This window comes from Varanus komodoensis, unplaced genomic scaffold (assembly GCF_004798865.1).
Source record: "Varanus komodoensis strain SLA01 unplaced genomic scaffold, ASM479886v1 scaffold18_3, whole genome shotgun sequence".
Classification (NCBI taxonomy): Eukaryota; Metazoa; Chordata; class Lepidosauria; order Squamata; family Varanidae; genus Varanus; species Varanus komodoensis.
Window position 1 is genome coordinate 12,997,789 of NW_025335549.1, and position 18,548 is coordinate 13,016,336.

An 18,548-nucleotide genomic window follows, 5' to 3' on the forward strand; every position below is an offset into this window, starting at 1 on the left:
GCCAAAGTGAGATGTTAAATGCCACTGGCTCCCAGTTTTGGGGCCAAGGAACGGTATAGGGCGGGTACGCTGAATACTTGTTACAAGTTGCAATTGTACGGCAACAAACTTCTTTTGGATGCCAACAGATGCAGATGGCTGGTGCTACCCTACAACTTCGGAGCAGCTCTTCGGCTCGACTTCTAAGCAACTCCAAGAAGAGGCAGGTGATTAGGGTGCAGATCTGTTTTGGGTGTTTAAAGTAGGGATCGTGTCGCACTGGGTATGGGCAGTACAAATTAGAAATTAGTTCCTTTAAAGATACCAAAGAAAAAGTGAACACAAAAAGACCGTATCGAGGATTTATATGCCAGTATCAAGACAAAGTCATTGTGGGGGAACGGAGAGCATGTAGTCCACTGTTCGCTAGAATAAGCCAGGTTCCAAGCCTCAATGGCCTGCAGAAATCACCTTCAAAACACACAAACTATGTCTGGGAATTGTCAGCGGCTCTGGGAGGAGCTAGACTTAAATGCCCAGTAATACCTGCAGCAGCAGACACAGCTCTCCCCACAACCCTCTTTATTAATAGTGCCAACTGCGTAATATAACCAAATCCCGTTTTCCTTATATTACATATCTAAGAGCTGAGGTCTGAATTTGGATCCGCTGGCTGCAGAAATCTGTAAGATCTAAAGCAACATGTTCTGCAAATAAAGGGGCAGCTTAGCCCAGAAGCCCCTTTAGAGCGATCACAACGCAGGCAAGAGCATGGCGAAATTAACTTTATTTAGTGTGATACACAGCCGTAGTCTGACAGTCAATATTCATATATCAGGAGTCACTTACTTGGCTAACAGCTAGGAGACGGCAGAGTCAGACACACACCCCGAGTATTATACAGGTCCACAGAGAAGGCAGTGGAAGCGAACTCGGCTGTTCACTGGGTTCCCCCCACCCGCCTGCCCAACCACCCCCCAACCCTCCCCAACACACATTTATGCGTTTTTAAAACCCCCGTTCCCTGGAAAGACGCGTTTCCAGTGTGCCTTGAGAACACCACAACAGCAGTAGCAGGACCGGGCTGCCAGTGAGAGAGCGCGCGGCGCCAGTTCGACTGCGGAGGGGAGGGGGATGGAGACAAGACACACCGACAGGACACCAGCAATTCCCACGTGACGGGGAGGCTATGCTATGTACACAGGAGGAGTCCCGGCCTTTGCAGCGGCACTGCGCTCTCGAAACCGAGGGGGCCGAGCGTGTGGGCTTGCCAGTTCTGCTGGAGAGGTGACTGCAGAGGGGAAGAAAGAAAAACCCATCTTCCGTGGGGGGCGCCTGTGCTCACGTAACGGGGCTCGAGGAATACGGGGCGCCCTCTGCATCCCCCGCGCAGGGTGCTGGCTCTCCAGTGGGCAAAAAGAGGGAAGGGCACAAATGTTTTAAAATCCTGACAGATGATGGAGCATGCGTGCTTCAAAACGTCACATTCTTTACTAGCATATTCCTTTCCTGTCCCATGCAGACACACGAACCAAGTATTTACTTAATACACCAGTAAAGAACTTGGAGTTTAGACCATGTGAGCCCTCCACACTTCCTGTAGATCCTACATGCAAGGGGGAGTGGATGGAAATGGGTGCCCCCACCAGGCATACACAAGCCCGACAGCTGCATGCCCTCCATGCCAGCCAGGAGGCGGCGGCGGCGGTGGTGGCAGGAACCAAGGAGTCACAGGTCCACCTGAAGCAGACATGTGCAGACAAGCACGGACCCCGCGATGCGCATACAGCTGCCAGATGTTGGAGCAATTTCTCAAACGCTCAGGAAAGGCAACAGGCCTCACCTTGGCAGCTTCGTACAGACTGGAATATTGCTCCATGTTAACCAAGGATGGAGAAGGCTGCACCAGTGCTTTCCGCGGTTACATAATATCTCAGTTTGGACTCCCCTCTTGAGCAAAGAGCTGCTTTGGGTAAATGATTAAACAAACAAAAGCCAAGCAGGACAGATTCTTGATGAGGGAATTTGTAAGGGTATTCACTCTTGTTTAGAGTAATTTTACGTTGTACCTGGAAGAATCTGCTTTTAAGAGTCCTTCCTGCCTTTAAGGTTCTTGTCAGCAATGTTTTGACATTTTCAATATGCTTTTGAAGTTTCCAAAGATGAAGCTGCTTTTGAGCCTCCAATATGGGCCAAAAGGAGACTCATACATTTATAAATATTTGTTTGCAAGTATTTGCTAATATAGAAATTAGCAGAATTTAACAAGGCTTTTCCATTTTGTAATTTCTCTGCGGGGCTTAAGCTTGCACTTGCTGAATTTTTCTCCAGCAGGTCCGCTGTCAAGGGAATCTCCTGGAAATTAAGTTGGCAACCCGATTAAAAAGAAGGGAACTTCATGAGGAAACCACCCTTCTGCAGACCTGCACCCTTCAAAGAAAGCCATATGCTGCATCACAGACTGAAGTTAAGCATGAAAGCACGCTCTGGGCAGAAGGTCATGTTAACGACGCCTAGAGCTGAAGTACTATCCACCCACTTGGTACAGGCACCGAGGGGCTGCAAGGAATTCCTCCAGTGCTGGACAGAGACCAGCTTTCCTGGGCTGGGCAGGCAGGAAAGCATCTCTCTAGCCCACCCCCTTTTATGCCCAACACTTCTCTGCTGCAAAGATGATGGCCTGTCTTGTCGCAAGCCAGGCCCAGCCCAAGGCATGGCAGAACAGATGGTGAAGAAACAAGCAACGCACAGGGCTTCATGCAAAGGAGAATGACTCTCCACCCCCAGGAAAGAGGCATGGGATATTTCCAGCTCCTGCAAGAACAGAGCTATGCCTATAGAGACGTGCCTGCACTAGGCTCAGGGGCACGTCTAGCAAAGGCTCACTTCCTGTGCGTGCACACGTGTGACAGGAAGGGTGCCCCGAGTCCGCTTCAGAAGTAGGGGAGTCGGTGAGTATCTGGAGCTGACGGATTTTTGGTTTTCAAAATGGACAAAACAAGCTCGAACAAAAGAAAATGGCGATTTGTCCAACAAGCACCACTAGAGACAAATGACTCAGTTCATGCTTTTACCCGTCTCTCAGGTCAGGTTGCATGTTAGCATGACTTGCATCTAACAGCAGGGGAGGTATTTGAAAACACATTCTGTGCTAAATAAGGAATTCTAAGATCTAAACCTAGTTTTGCCCTCTAAAACCTTTTGATACACAAGCCAGTCTACACAGAAAGGACAGACATCAGACAAAGTTTAACGTTATCTTCTCTTGTGCAGTTAAGTAAAACTGAACTACCCACAACAGATCTGCCTATACAGAATTTGAGAGCTGGTCCACAGCAAGCTCTGAAAAAATAATTCGATCAGAACAGATGAGTCCTATATCTTGCTTCCTGGACAGTGGCTGGACAAGTTGAAGGGGAATTACTATGTCACTCAGTTTAGACTTTGAAGGCTGGGCTACTAGTCCAGTGAAGTAGAAAGCCCGCGATTCAAGATGGGGGTCCTTCCTATAGCTAGCCATGAAGTCAATGCAGGCCATACCCAACGGTAAGCACGGTCACAGAACTATGAAGCATGACAGCAGCTGCAAAGCACTTTGCATACTTATAAGGATACGTCAGTGATAAATAAGACAAATCCAGAAGCTCTGGGCACCGGCCTGAATCTAGTCTCCAAGTCCCTGTTTTCGCTTGCATCTGTGGAGTTATCCACAAAGATCCCTTTCAAGGTACGGGTGAAAATGGCCTGGATGTGCAAGAAAGTAGAGAAAACCCACAGCTCAGCTCCGAAACTCCCAGTTTGTCCTTGTGCAGGAATGAGACTTCCTACATGGGACTCCAAGCCTCATGCATTCCAGTTTTACCTACCCTCCCTTTCCATATTTAACTGTAAACTGAGCACCAACATCCTTCAGGAAAAAATTGAGGCAATCTGCAATTAGCGAGAGTTATCTACTCTCTATCAAGGTACTAGGCAGCCGGGAAGTAGGAATATCTAGTGTCGATCGTACGTTCGGAGCTGCATCCTCCCCTCTCCTCGGCTGCCAGGGAAGGAGGGGCAAAAAGGCCTAACTGGGGAAGCCAACAGGCGGCTGAGGCCACCCTGTGGGAAGCCAGTACTGAGCGCACACAGGGCCTCGCACTGCAAGAGCAGGTGCAGCCAACCCGATGGAAGGAACCACTTCTGGAGGAGGGATGCACCAAAAGCAGTGGCAAAAGAAACACAGGGTGTCCCAGATCCACCAGCGCCTTCGCGGGAGGTTTGTGCGAGTTTTTCTACACTGGGAATAAGGTTCTGCCCCCTTTGCATTCCTAGGACGACACAGAGTCGGTGCACACACCCAAGTGCAACAACCAACAAGGGACAGGAGGTATTTGGGGGTTCACACCATGCAGCGACGGGGAGCAGCCAGGGCCGCCCACGGTACCGGGGGGGAGGGGCTCATTGTGTATCGACTGGGTTTCCAGCCCTTGGAAAATTAAGTTTGTCTAGTCAATGAAAAGTGATGCTCTTCGGCGAGACTGGACTGGCCAGCTGGGAAGGGGCTGCACACTAAGGATCCCTTAGCAGGAGCAGCCGCTCTCCGTTACTGGCTGCTCAGGAGGCTTCTCTAGTTTGATGTCAATCACTGGAGGCAGCGGGTCAAGGAAAAACAGCCAACGCTCGGCAGGAACGGCAAAATCCGCACAAAGCTATCGCTCAGGCCCAGAGCACCAAGTCAGGAGATCTGCCTCTGTCTTTCCCACCCTTGCCATTCTGGCTTGCCACCCCTCCTGCTTTCGACCTGGAAAAGGTGAATGCAAGAGAAGAAAGGATGGCCAGAGGCACGTGGAGAAAAAACAGGAACAACCTCATCAGCCATCTGCTCTGGCAAAACCAGTCGCCTGCCAGATTGTAAGCACATGAAACCCACCTGCAAGGGGGGCAGATGAGGTTTTGGCTGCAGATGCAGCCAGAACCATTGTGAGAAGTGGCGCAAAGGTGCTGGACCAGGGCTGGTTCAAATCTGCACAGCTGTAAGGCTTGCTGGGTGACTTTGCTCCAGTTCCCAACTCTCTCAGCCTCTGCTACTTTTTTGAGATTATCGAATCACTGCTACCCCCTCAGCTGCTTACACTGCCTCCTGCAGGACCTTTCTGGATCAGGCATTCCTGTGTGTTACCTTCCTCCTGACTTCAACTGAAGTGTAAGAAATTGAGGCGTCCACTAGCTACTGGACAGATGACTGTACAATGAAAAACAGGACTTGTGCCCACTCCTCAGCCACCTCTTGAGGAAATCCAACCCAAGCATTGAGTAGTTCTCTTAAATCTCTCCAGCACATTTCTTTTCAAAAGAAATTTCTTTGCAAACTGAAGAGAATGGTTTAAATTGTTTAAATGAATAAGTGAAGGGGGTGGGGATTTAGCACAATATTAGTGGAAAGCCAGCATTGCAGGGAAGATGAAAATGGGCTACCCAGAAGCAGAGAAGGATACTGTCATCTTTGCTCTTCTCAGGGGTGCTGTCCATACCGGGTAAGGCAGCAGCCACGCGGCGGAAAAGCTGAAAGGCCAAACAAACAAACAAGAAATAAAATGTGGTACTTGCAGAAGATCTCAGAACATACACAGAAAGAAAAGAGCCAGTGTGGTGTAGTGCGAGCCAGTGTGGTGTAGTGATTAAGAGCTGGGACGGGGACTCAGAGGATCTGGGTTCTAGTCCCCGCTCAGCCATGGAGCCAACTGGGTGACTTTGGGCCAGTCACAGACTCTCAGCCCAACCTACCTCACAGGGCTGTTGCTGTGGGGATAAAATGGAGGAGGAGATGTAAGCTGCCTTGAGCCCTTTGTAGGAAAAAAGGCGGGATATAAATCGAAAAATAAATAAATAAATGGCATTGGAACACAGTTTGCAGTAGGAAAAACAGGCAAGTCAAAATGAAAGCTGCACCTGCATTTTCTCTCAGAACAGAGAAAATGCTTGAACAAAGTGGAGAAATCCAGCCATCGCCATTAAGAAAGGCAAACACCAAACGGTTGAGAAGAGATCGGAACAGCATTGAGTAAGAGAAATCCCAACATCGAACTATGGGGACCTGGGGCTACAATGCAGCCAGTTCTTTGGGTGGGGCACCAAATTACCTGCTTCACATTATAGCCAGTCTTGGCACTAGTCTCAATGAACATCACACTCAGTTCTTTGGCTCTCTGCTCCCCTTCTTCTGTGGTGATTTGCCTGGGGAGAACGATGCAAATGAGATGAAGAAAACAATACATTATTACACCTTTAGATAAGGTCCAATTACTAGAATTCTATTTCCTATTCCTGCTTCAAAAGGATTAGAAGTTAACTTAAAGCTGCAATCCTATGAATGTTGACACAGATTCTGGCTAGATACCAGGAAAAACTTCCTATTAGAGTAGACAATAGAAAAAATTGCATTTTTCAATGGAAGTGTAGCCCTATATAAGGCTTGGGGGTGGGCACCAGGGTAGGGTTAGGGTTAGAAAAGAGAGACGTCCTGGTACCATTTTGAGGGCTGAAATGGGTTTAGAATGGGCAGATATGTTGAGCTGTGCAGAGAATGCTTCTCAAGGAAGGCCTTTTCAAAATCTTATTATTTTCAATGGAACTTTGAAATAGTTCCATTGGAACTGAAATGGAAATAGGGCTAAAGTTCCATTATTTTCAATGGAACTTTAGCCCTATTTTAGGTTGAAATTTTTTTTTTTTAAGGTTGAATTTTTTTATTTAAATAAAAACATACCAGGGTAGGGTTAGGGTTGGAAAATCGAGGCGTCCTGGCATGATTTTGATGGCTGAAATGTGTTTAGAATGGGTAGAAATGTTGAGTTGTGCAGAGAATGCTTCTCAAGGGCAGAAATGATGAGCTGTGTAGAAAAAGCTAATTAGCTGCGATTCATCTGAGGTTTTGCATTGCCGGTCAATGTGCTGCCAAGGGGAATGGGGTGGGGGGAGATTTGCCTGGACTGGCTGTGAGTTGTTTTTATTAAACTAAAGCCTCAGTTTGCAGGTTTTATTGAAGTGTTGGCACTTTGCGATAAGTAAGAGGGTTTTGGGTTGCAGTTTGGGCACTCGGTCTCTAAAACGTTCACCATCACTGGCCTATGGACTCCCTGCATACAATTACTTCCTTCACACAAGCAGACATGTGTACACCCGACAACTTAGGGCAGTATGCCATACACCTGATGATGTGGATTCTGTTTACTTATGAAAGCACGAGCCACAATAAATGAGTAACTCCCAACCAAGGGCAGTGGCAGATGGACAAGATAGAAATCAGCCTGTTGACTTTCTGTTGACTGAAGCCACCAAAACTTTGTTTCCAAAGGAAATTAGTGATCTGTTGTCACAAGTCAGATTGTATTTTGTACATCTGTTTACTGTATGTGCAGGAGTGTCCCACTGCGTCAAGATGCACCCTGGATGCTTAATATATAAGACACATGTGAAAAAGAGGAAAGGGTAGCACCTTCAAAGACTTTCGGATGATGTTTGAAGATAGGGAAACGTCAAGCAACTCTCTCTCAATTTAGTTACTACCAGAGTATCTTTGTCATCTCTATTCATCTTGAAAGGAGCAAAGAGCCTAAGTCAGGAAAATTTCTGTCAAACATAAGCCAAAGCAGTCTAGCTTGCAGCCCCTCAGATTACCTCTTGTCTGCAAGATCGGTTTTATTTCCCACCAGCATGATGATGACATCACTCCCTCTTTCTGTTCGTACATCATCAATCCATTTGGAGGTTTGTTGGAAGGAATTCAGATCTGCAGGGAAATGGCAGTTTAATACGTTTTAATACGAGATGCAAACGTTTTCTAAAAACAATTTTGCAAAAACAAGGCACTTGAAGAACCCATAAGCCTATTTGCTGGCAAAACATAAAATGAGCACAACTGATCCATCTTTAGGCAACAGGGCTTTTGTGCTCCAACCTCTCCTTGAAGGGAATGTTGCAATGCACAACGAAACAAATCTCACACTCACTTGTAATGTCATAGACTACCACTGCAATAGTTGAGTCACGGATGTAGCTGGGAATGAGGCTACGGAACCTTTCTTGGCCTGCTGTGTCCCAAAGCTGTAGTCGAACCTGCTGGTACCAGCCCAGGGAAGAAACAGAAAGACAAAAGACAGAAGAAGAAGAAACTGTCCTTTAGAGAAAAGGCAATGCATTAGAAGGAATTTTACAGAACTTGGCAGATCTGCCTCGTACAATAGGCCTCTAAGCAGTTCAATAGAAAATGCAGTCGTAAGGACTAAAGAGAACCACGGCTGGCTCCTATTACCATACAGCCACTTGCTGCCTCCATACTATGACAGAGACTCCCAATAAGACCAATTTAGTGGACTCTCTGCATACTAGGACAAGAAATACTCTGGCCTATGGGAGCAAGACCACACAGAGGGCATCTTCCGCTAGGAAGTCTGCTATTTTCTGATCAGTTCTAGAGTGGAAAATACTAACATTGACCAAGCTTATGTATGACTTTTATGAAACAGAGAACCTGGCAGTCTGTCAGTTAGAGGGGCTCAAGGTTCCATGAAATGTGGAGCAAGCAACACTTATTTTCAACATGTGCACAAGCAATATTATCTCCTAATACATTCATCTGACAGCAAGAAGCTTCCTCCAGGAGGTTGTCAACACGTAACGGAACTTGAATCAAGAAAATTTCCCTTTAGCCATGGAACTTGCTGAGTGATTGAGTCTGCTACATACACTCAGCCACACCTAGTTTCTTACGCAAGAAAAGAAAGAAAAAAAACCCTGCAATAATCCCACGAATACCACATCCCAAACATACTGAAGGAAAGTTAGGATAAAACTTTAACAAAGCTTTATATTTATTAGAATACAAGATTAGTCCCTCCTCTAGAGAGCTGTAGCAAACAGAATGCAATTTGACTTAGCCCTAAGGGATTCATCTGAAAAGAGTACTCTTTCCATCACATCTTCCACACTGATTTTGAACTTGTCTATTTGAAAGATAAGGAATATATTCAGATAAATCTACAAATGAAGACCATTCTACGACTGATCTGACACTTCAAATGGAATCCTATTTCTTGAAATGGATTCACTGGGCAAGTGCTATTTTAGTGCTACTTCCAAATACAAACCAGCTTGATGACAGGACAGGGAAGACAGGATAATTCGGAGGAGCCCCTGGGTGTCTTTTAAAATGAGCCTGCGTCCCCCCACTCTCCATCAAGGCATTTAACCACCTAAATACACCAACGCCAAACGAGGCAAGCTCCTAAGCACATGTCCGGACTTCATAACGCAAGCCGACTGCAATGTGTATGTTAGTAAAAGCCAAGGAAGGCCTGCAGGGACTGCATCCCAACGATACACGATGGCCAGTGCAGCTGAGAGAAAGGAAGCCAACCGCTTGCTTGAGGGCTGCCTCTCCCACATGAACGCGCCTCCTCATATGTCTGCCAAAGATGGAAATGGGATGAAAAAGGGTAGCGCTCATACGCAGGAAAACAATAAAGTGGAAGCAGCAGGAAAGGATGGATGCGGCAAGAACAAGGGGAAGAGAGGGTGGGGCGGGGGCAGATGAGCTACTGAAAGGGACCCCGCTTGTCCAACACCCTTGGCAGAGGACACTGACAAGAGGAGGAGATACCATGGGCCTGTTTCCAGAATGGAGAACTCCTTTCTGTTGTGCATACAGGCCAGTGGGGCTGCACTGGAGAAAGGGGAGCTGCCCTCAACCGGAGCAGCCACTGAGCTGGGCGGCCAAGTCTGTGCTCCCAAACACAAGTGGCTGCACTAAACATCTGCCGAAAGCCCTTGACCGTCGCTTCAGGAAATATCACAAGCCAAACCATTCTGAGGAGTCCTAGATGTAGAACAGCATTATTTTCTAGACAGTCACCATGGGTTTTTTTTTTTTTTTGGGTGGACAGCTGTGCTGCATTTCAGGTTTTGTAGTTTCATTTCAGGTCTGAGTTAACAGGTGGGAAACAGAGAAATATTACAGCATTTCTTCCACAATGAAAGGTCATTGTTTCTTTCCTTTGGAGGGGTGCACACTTTCTTTAAATAGGCCTCAATACCACACAGCAAAGGTTCATTTTCCCAACCACCTGCTCCAGGAGCCAACATTCTTACTTAACTTTCCTGCCACCACCCACATCAAGGGAAGCAAACAAGACGTCACAAGGAAACACAGAACTCACAACTTCCTGTGATGTCACAGCACAAGACCTTAGGACTAAGCTGAAAGGGTAGAAATGTGGCACTTGATGATGCGTCTCCCCCGGCCCCAACCTCCTTTAGTATAGTAGAAACCAACTGTGAAATGGCGCAGGAGCTTCAAGGATAGCTGCTCCAAGCAACACTTCGACAAGCAGATTTTCACGGAACGCACAACTTATGAAGTTTCTAGCCACAAGATGGAGAAGGATGCTGTGATAGCCAAGGGCATTGTGTAGGGTGGCAGAGACATGGCTCTCCAGATATTGGCACGCTGCAACTCCCATCAGCCCCATTCAGGATGGCTAATGGTGAGGGATAATGGAAGGTGCACTCCGGCATCATCTGGAGGGTCACATGTTCCTGATCCCTGGATTAGACCGATGTATTGAGACTGATGCTTCTTCGCTAAGATCATTCAGTGGAACTATGCCCAGAGGGAGTAGTGCACTTCTGAAAGCCTATTTCTGGGGGAGAAGCAGTGTGAAAGCCAAGCAAAAATAGAGCCTTTGTGTTGCAGAAAGCGTGATACACATATATTTGGTTGGCTGCATGAGACAGTATGATCTCTATGGACTCTTGGCCTGGCTCAGAATGGACTTTCTAGTCTTACTTACAGAGTTATCGGGGACACCAGACGCATCCAAAAGATGTTCCAGCTCCTTATAATGGAATAGGAAGTTCAACCTGATCCTTTGTTATTTTGTGGAGTGTTGCACAACACATGGAAACTTCATCCTGAAGAAGTCAGGCACAGACTGCATGAAAGCAGTCAAAGTGTTCTAAGTAAGGTATTGCCAACAGTCTAAATTTCTGGATTAAAAGGCCGTAATCAATTCCAAGATGGTGCCTTGATATCAAAACTCGAGTTGGCAGGCAGCCACCTAGAGTGCTCTATTACAAGCAGTGAAATACTATTGCTCCTTACAGCAGAGATGTACATTTGGGTATTACTAGGTGCATTCTCTCCCGGTAAGGGCTATAAAATGGGTACTGACAATACAGCAGTGCTTGTCTGATTGCAGCTCATGTACCGAAAAATTTACGAAGTGGAGCCCCCTCTCTAGTAGCTATAGATTCTACCAAACTGACGCTGCAGGTTCAGGGGTGGCCTTCATGATGCTTGCTTCTTGAGAAGGACAAGTGTTGCGCTTTCTCCTCAGCGAAAAGCAAGGCCCTCACGGAGCCTCGGTCTCAGTACCTACTTGTAAGGTCAAAGACAATGACAGCCGCAGCAGAGTCCCGGATGTAGCTGGGAATGAGGCTGCGGAATCTCTCCTGGCCGGCTGTGTCCCACAGCTGCAGCCTGATCTGAGAAAACAGAAAATGTGGGGGGAAGGAGGGGGAGAAAGAGCAGGAATATGCAAAAACAAAACAAAAGAAACTTATGTGAAATTAAAAAGAACGCCAGCTCTCGAGGCAAAACAATGCAAGTAACAAACAGAAAAAAAAAACTTTAAAGGAAACAAGAATGCAATGCAAAATGAAACAAAGAATTTGCCAACGGATACCTTGCCATCTCTTTCTCCGAACGATCTCTGTATGTCAATTCAGCTGGCCATTGGGTCTGCCGCCATGCTCCTTAAGCCTCTGGCATAACCTTTCAAACCACTGTCTTACCCACAGCAGAAACAAGCAGGTCCCAGGAAATGCAGGGCACACGAGGCCTTTATGAAACATATTCCAGCATGCAAGCTTGCTCTTGGGCCCCTCATTAAGCACTTCAGCACATCGGTCACGTAGGCTCATTGTCACACACGTGCACCCACACAACCAAAGAGCAACAGAGGCTTCAGCTGAGTTCTCCACATATATCTCCACTGGCGTGCACTGCCCATGTCTCAATTCAGCTGCATAATAAAGGGGAGTCAGACCTGCCAAAACCTCTGTTGCCTGTTCATATTGGGAAGAAGGCGGTGTTAAAGGGCGTATTAGAAATGAACAGTATTTTGGGCCATGTCTACATCTGACCATCTGTCTCAGGCACCATCACTGATGGCTGCTGTCGGGAGGAGCGGCAAAGGAAAAACGACTTGTTCAAAAGGCTACGCTCAAGGCAGGGGTGGGATCAGAGCCCCAGTGTACGAAATGGCTTTGAACCCACAATATCCAATATTAACCTGAAGAATCCCAGCTGCTGGTGAGAAAATATGCTAATTAGGAAAACAGGGGAAGGAGTGGGGCCCCATGGGGTATGCCCAGAAAGGTGCCCATCAGCAGATTACTGCAGGCAGAACATTATTGCTTTTGCTGGCAGGTCACACTCGCTGGTCTTTGAGCAGTTTGAGACAAAGGTTTATTTAGCGCCCAGGATACCCGAACATGTAAGACAAACTGAACGACTCCTGGCCTATTCGTGACAGCCAAAACCAAAGGCACGCTAGAAGCACAGCCAATTCTGGGGGAGTTGCCAGACAGCACGAGGTTTTCTACTGAAACCATGGAGCCAGCGTGGTGTTATGGACGGGAAATTTCTGCTCAGACATCATATCCACTGAGCGGCTCTGAGCCTAGCCCATTCTCCACAGAACTCTAGTCGGAATGACCTAAGAACCTGAAAGTCATTCTGTACTTTTGTGCTGTTACAGAAATGAAGAAGCTGATGTCAGACAATCTTCTATATGCTAGATTGGCCTCCCTCCAGTTCTCAAAACTCAAGGTGCTGCAGCCAAATATTTAAATTCCACGGACAGTATATCTTGTATACAATCTGTCCTATGATGAAGGTTCCCAGGGACAGCTTCTTTCATTGCCTTTCACCCTCCAAAGACTGCATAATTCTAGCCCTCATGAATCAGGGAGAAAAATGCCTTAAAAGTTACAAAATGCTCCCCGGTTCGATGGGACAGAACTTGTGAGTTCTGAGCTGATCTTTCTTCCTCCCTCAACAGCACTCTAAATCGGTGCCCGCATCACAGCCTGCTTGCTGTTCCTTCTCAAAGACCAGGGATTTGGGGAACTCTTAAAAGTGAGCCAGTTACACCTAGCATGAGGCTGTGGAGTGAAAAGATCCTTGACAGGTTAAATGCATAATCCCACTCACCGTGCGATCTTCTAAATACATAGTCTTTGAGAGGAAATCAATTCCAATTGTTGCCTGGAAAAATGAGAAAAAAAATCAGTAATGGTCAACTACAAACAAACTTCTAGGAGTGGACAAATCACATTTTTAAATTCCTTAATCATATTCAAGAAATACAAAAACCAACTCATCAATTAAGAAATCTAATGACCACTGCAAGTGGACATGCAGGACTGGATCCAAACTAAGTTAGTGGAATTTGGGTTTTACTGAATCAATACAGCTGCTCATGACAGTTGTTTTATTCCACAGGAACCCATAATTACACCAAAAATAAAGGCAATCTGGAGATTCCCAATAATAGGAAGATGTTACACTAAGCTGTGGCTGCTTTATTAGATGTATTAATTTTGTCCCCTACCAACTGGGTAGTAAAATCCAACAAATATGACCACAATCTTCTCCATAAAGAGATCTTGTGTGCATTGCTTCTTGGGAAATAGATGTGTGATTTTTCGGGCCTTTGGAGTGAGAAAATGACCACCCACACTGCTTCTCTGACTCCTGGTGAGGAGTGCCTCAGCATATATGCCTCAAACAACAAAACACTGCAATAAGAGTCAATAAATTAACTGAAACAGAATTAAAATATGAAAGTCAGGATAAAACTATTAAGCCATTTGAAGGCTAGTCAATAAATTTTTATTCTCTCTATTGGAGGAATATGGTTGTGTACAACCATATCCTGATTCATTATCTTTAGACCCTCTCTGCTTTCTAAAGCACCCAACAAAGAGAGTGAAATTTAAGTATACCGGCCCTTGATTTTTAGCATGTCCCTATTTTATATCTTGCCCACTAATGAAAAACAAAGTAGATCTGTAACTCTCTGAAATGTGCCGCTCCCTGCTTTGGAAGAATATCACTATGCTCCCACTTACCTGGTAGGTGTTGTCGAAACTGTCATACATAAATCTGGTGATCAAGGAGGTTTTTCCAACTACAGAAGAAGTGGGAGAAGAGTTATTTTCTACAGCAATAGGTGAGGGCAACCAAAACATCTCCAGTTGGATTCCCACCCTCCCTCCAAAGTGCCACCTGACATTCACTGTGTGATGAGTAAGAACATCAGATGCTGGCTCCTGCTCAAGTGATGCTGGTTGTAATATTTGGGTTTGAACATGTAGCTTTCATCACATCTGTTGTATTTTTATAATACTGGCTTATATGCAAAGGATTTTGGTCTGGTCAAATCATAAACTATATTGCTCTATGCCTCTATATTTCTACCACCACTGAATACTTTTTTTTGTTAGCTTCCTTATCATGCTTCAATAAATTGGATTTTGGGCTTTAGCCAACAGTACAATTTGAGGCAATGGAGAGAAATTTATGTGGAACAGTTCTCCTGCCATACTCCAATAAAAGATACTTTTAACATGATTTTATTATTCACACATAGGATAATAAGTGTCCTACAAGGTATCCTCTAGATTAGTAAGGATCAAACATGATGTTAGGAAGCAATGAGCTCATCGCTTGGTAAACTCCATTCTATAAGCAGTCACAGTGTGCTCATGAGGCCCTGACCTGTGGCAGGCATTCCTCAGAATCATGTTAGCATAGATAGATTGGCTGACACAGAACAAAACAGCGATGCTATGTCAAAACTGACCAGCAGTTAGAAACAAGCAAAATATGAGCAGACAAGCAATCCTATCTTCAGAAATATCCAGTGGGAAGCAGCCATGTTATCAGATGAAGGTCTACAACAGGTGGAAAATTCTGGGAAAACAGCTGCAATTCCTAGATACTACCTAACTTAGGATGGCTGTGCTTCTGTGCACATTCACTCAGGCGCTTCAATTAGATGTACTCCTAAATGCCAGTGTTGCACAGGATCACCTCTTTGGACATCGGTCGTTTTGAGGTTACAGCAATATATTTCTCGACTCCCTCCCAGCCTAGGATCCCTTGCCATGGCACCAGTAGGTAAATGGCCAGCCCTGCTTGTCAGACTGGGGCATACATAAATAAGCGGAAAACGCTTTATCATTCGTATGGGGCCTGGGAGGCAGGGAGGAGAAGACATGAACTGCGATCTCACACCAACGCCTTCTTGCTGTCCTTCCAGGTTAAAGCGACATGTGCAAGGAAGGGTCTGTGAGGCATGCCTCTGGGAGGTCCCTCTACTGAACATCCACACACCACATTCATCGCCTGTGATTAGGACAATTCACTTCTTAAAATTAGGGTCATAAGCATCCTTAGATATTTTGGCTGCTGTGAATTGCATCTTTCTTTATACCATTTTATGGCTGTTAGGGTGTGCCACTCTGATCTCCTCAGGAAAGTGTGGAATGCCAATAATTTAAATATGTGAACAAATAAATAATCACCGAAACAATTTTTCCCGTATTATGCCCCAGCACCTTCACAAGAATGTGGCAAGTTAATGAAATAACTTACAATGGAACGAGAGAGGCATTTCTCATTTATTACATTTCTATTCTGCCCTTTTTCTGCAAGTAAAAAAGTGGGTTGTATAGCTGTCCTATTTTTCCATCACAACCACCCTGCAAGGTAGGTTAGGCTGAGAGGCCGTGATTGACACTATATAACCCTGTGAACTTCATGTGAGAATTTGTACCCAGATCTCCTGACTTTGCTGAGCACTATGCAATGCAGGCTGCTATAATACTAATTACTGAACCTTGGCTGGAGAAGAAGGAAATAATCTCAGGTTTGCAGGGCTGTCCTCTCTTTCCTCAAATTCTCCCCATTTTCCTGCTTAAAATTTTGGCGTAAGAAAATACAGGACAATGGCTACAACAACCCCCTTCCCCAGTTGTCCCTGCCTCTCATCTGTTTCAGCAACCTCTGCCATGCACTATGTTCATGGAATGGCCCTGCAGCTGATCAGTAATAGTGACACCCACATCAACAAACACAAACATGCATTTCCTCCCCGTACCCCGACTCTGAAGGGGAAAGCGGTCTAAGGCCGAGTCAGGCGGCGGTGCAACGCACCCTGCAGTCAAGGAAAGGCAGCGGCTCTCCGGGGATGCCGATTCCTTCCCAGGCCGGCCAGGAGACTGCAACCGGAGCCTGCTGCCCGCATCCCTGCACACCGCCGGCCCCTGCGCGCGATCCCAAGGGTTCAGGAGGGCGTGCGCGCCTCACGCGGTCGCCCCGGGAGGGAGGGAGGAGGCCGCCGGCAATTTCTGCTTACGCGGCTCCACCGGGCAGCCGGCACGCGGTGCGGCGCCGCCACAAACGAACAACGGGTGCGGCCCCGGCGAGAACCACCCTCGGCCAGCCGGGGAGGGGCCGCCACAAAGAGCGCGGCCCCGCAGCACGCCGAGGGGCGCCGCCGGCCGAGCGGGAGGACGCGCGCCCGGGCCGTTCCTGATGGGCCACCCCGCGATCACCCGCCGCTGCCCCCGGCCCGGCCCCGCCGCTCACCGCTCTGCTCGCCGAGGAAGACCAACTTGAACTTGCGCAGCGGGTTGCCGAACTCGCCGCCGGCTCCTCCGGGCACGGACATGGCGGGCGGGCAGGGCCGGGGAGCGGGGACGGAGGAGGACGAGAGGGAGGCGAAGCGCCGGGCCAGGCCAGGCCGCGCCGACCAGAAGGGAGAAGCAGCAACAGCAGCGCTCCGCCGCCCGGTCTCTCCGCGTCACTTCCGGTCTGCCGCGGCTGGGCCCGCCCCTCCGCGCGGGGGAGCGGATGAGCTCACCGGCCGCGGAGGAAGCCGGCGGCGCGCCGTGACGTCATCGAGGCGGGGACTGGGGCAGGCGCACAAGTCATGCCATTACGTCTTTGTCAGCGCGCCAAGCGGAGAATCAGCGCCATCACCGCAGAGACCAGGAAGGGTAGCGCTGAAGGATCGCACGAGTACGGCTCAAAGGGAGCGGTAGTCACGGGGACGTAGAGATAAGAAAAGGTTAGAGAAGCCATGTTGCTTCTTGCATGCGGCGCTTCCTGGTTCCGTTCCATGGGTCCTTTTCTTCCCCGGACGCCGGGGGAGTCGCTCCATCTGTCATTGGGCGTAAGAATTCCCGCCTCGTCCTATGCATTACAGCCCAGTCGCCTGCTCAGTTGACTGAGAGTTTTTTTCGTTTCATGCATATGTTTAATAATAAAATCAGGCAGCCGCTACTCATACCATCTATCGGCCAGACTGTAATAGGTTGCATTGGCTTCCAGGAATACTGGGTTGCAACAATGCAAGAGCATCAGAATTGCCCTGTTGGGTCCAGCCAAGGTCCATCCAGCTCAGCACGCACTTCACGAAGCAGCTGCCCTCTAAATCCCTCAAGCACGACATGAATACAACATCGCCCATGTTCCCCAGCCGCAGCTGTATTTAGGCATACTGCCCATGATGGTAGAAGTAGTGTGTAGCCATTGGGACTAGTAGCCATCGCCGATGCCGACCGACTCCAATCCTCTTTGAAAGCTGCCCATATTGGTGGCTGTTGCAAACACGCCTTGTGCAAGGGAGTTCCATGGATGGACTATGTGCTTGGTGAAGGATTTCCATTGATCTGTCCTGAACCTCTGCTTCAGGGGATTGCCTCTATTAGGTTCTAGTAGCAGAGGGATAAGATGTTTTCCTAGCCTCTTTCTCCACATCTTGGATTCCTTTGTACACCTCTGCCATGGCTCTCCTTGCTCATCGTTTTTATCCCTGATAGCATATTCTTTGTTCATAAGATATTTGCCCCACCCCTTGATCATTTCATTTGCCCCCTTCTGCACTTTTTCCAGCTCCAAAATGTCCTTTTTTAGGTATGGTAACCAGATGCTATACAGAAGTCTTACTCAGGTCATACAATAGATTTGTATGAATCTACAAATCTATTGTAGATTAGATTTTGGCGGGTTTAGTTTCAATTCCTTTCTTAAGTATGCCTAACATGGGATCTGGCTTTTTCAGAGCAGCTCTTCCCTGGGTTGACATCTTCTTCAAGCTGACTACCCAAGATCTCAAGATCTCCTCAGTCAGTCTCCACTAGGCGAGATCCCATCAACTTATACCACAAGAGCTTTGAACTACATTTACCAGTTTAACACACAGTTTCACAGTCTGTAGATTGCCTTTTTGGAACACTTCACAATCTTATTTGGCATACCTTGATGGGATCAGGAGATTCGGACACCTCACTGCTCGTTCCAAATTCCAGATTATTTATGACCAAATTAAAAAGCTTGCAGCAAAGGTCAGTTTTCTAAAGCTCCCCATGGAGTGCTGACTTGACGTTCTGCAGACTCCTGGGCAAGGTGGGACAGACCTCTTTGTCCTGTCCTCACTAGTCATTTGGTTCCTCCA

At 47.2% G+C, this 18,548-nt stretch overlaps 1 protein-coding gene across 2 annotated transcripts; it reads right to left on the reverse strand.

Moving 5' to 3' along the window:
- Window positions 1-747: 747 nt before the first annotated feature.
- LOC123021981 (ras-related protein Rab-6B-like) lies at window positions 748-16,875 on the reverse strand. 2 transcript variants are annotated; one of them, XM_044427290.1, is made up of 8 exons: window positions 16,679-16,875; window positions 14,155-14,213; window positions 13,235-13,288; window positions 7,971-8,076; window positions 7,639-7,750; window positions 6,102-6,195; window positions 5,457-5,523; window positions 748-4,606 (listed from the first exon to the last, which is right to left on the reverse strand). In XM_044427290.1, exons 1-8 carry the CDS (start codon window positions 16,758-16,760, stop codon window positions 4,542-4,544), a joined length of 639 nt encoding a protein of 212 aa, XP_044283225.1. In that variant the 5' UTR covers window positions 16,761-16,875; the 3' UTR covers window positions 748-4,541. The 2 variants fall into 2 exon arrangements, with proteins under 2 accessions (XP_044283225.1, XP_044283224.1); XM_044427289.1 differs by lacking the exon at window positions 7,971-8,076 and adding an exon at window positions 11,397-11,502.
- Between the last annotated feature and the right edge of the window lie 1,673 nt (window positions 16,876-18,548).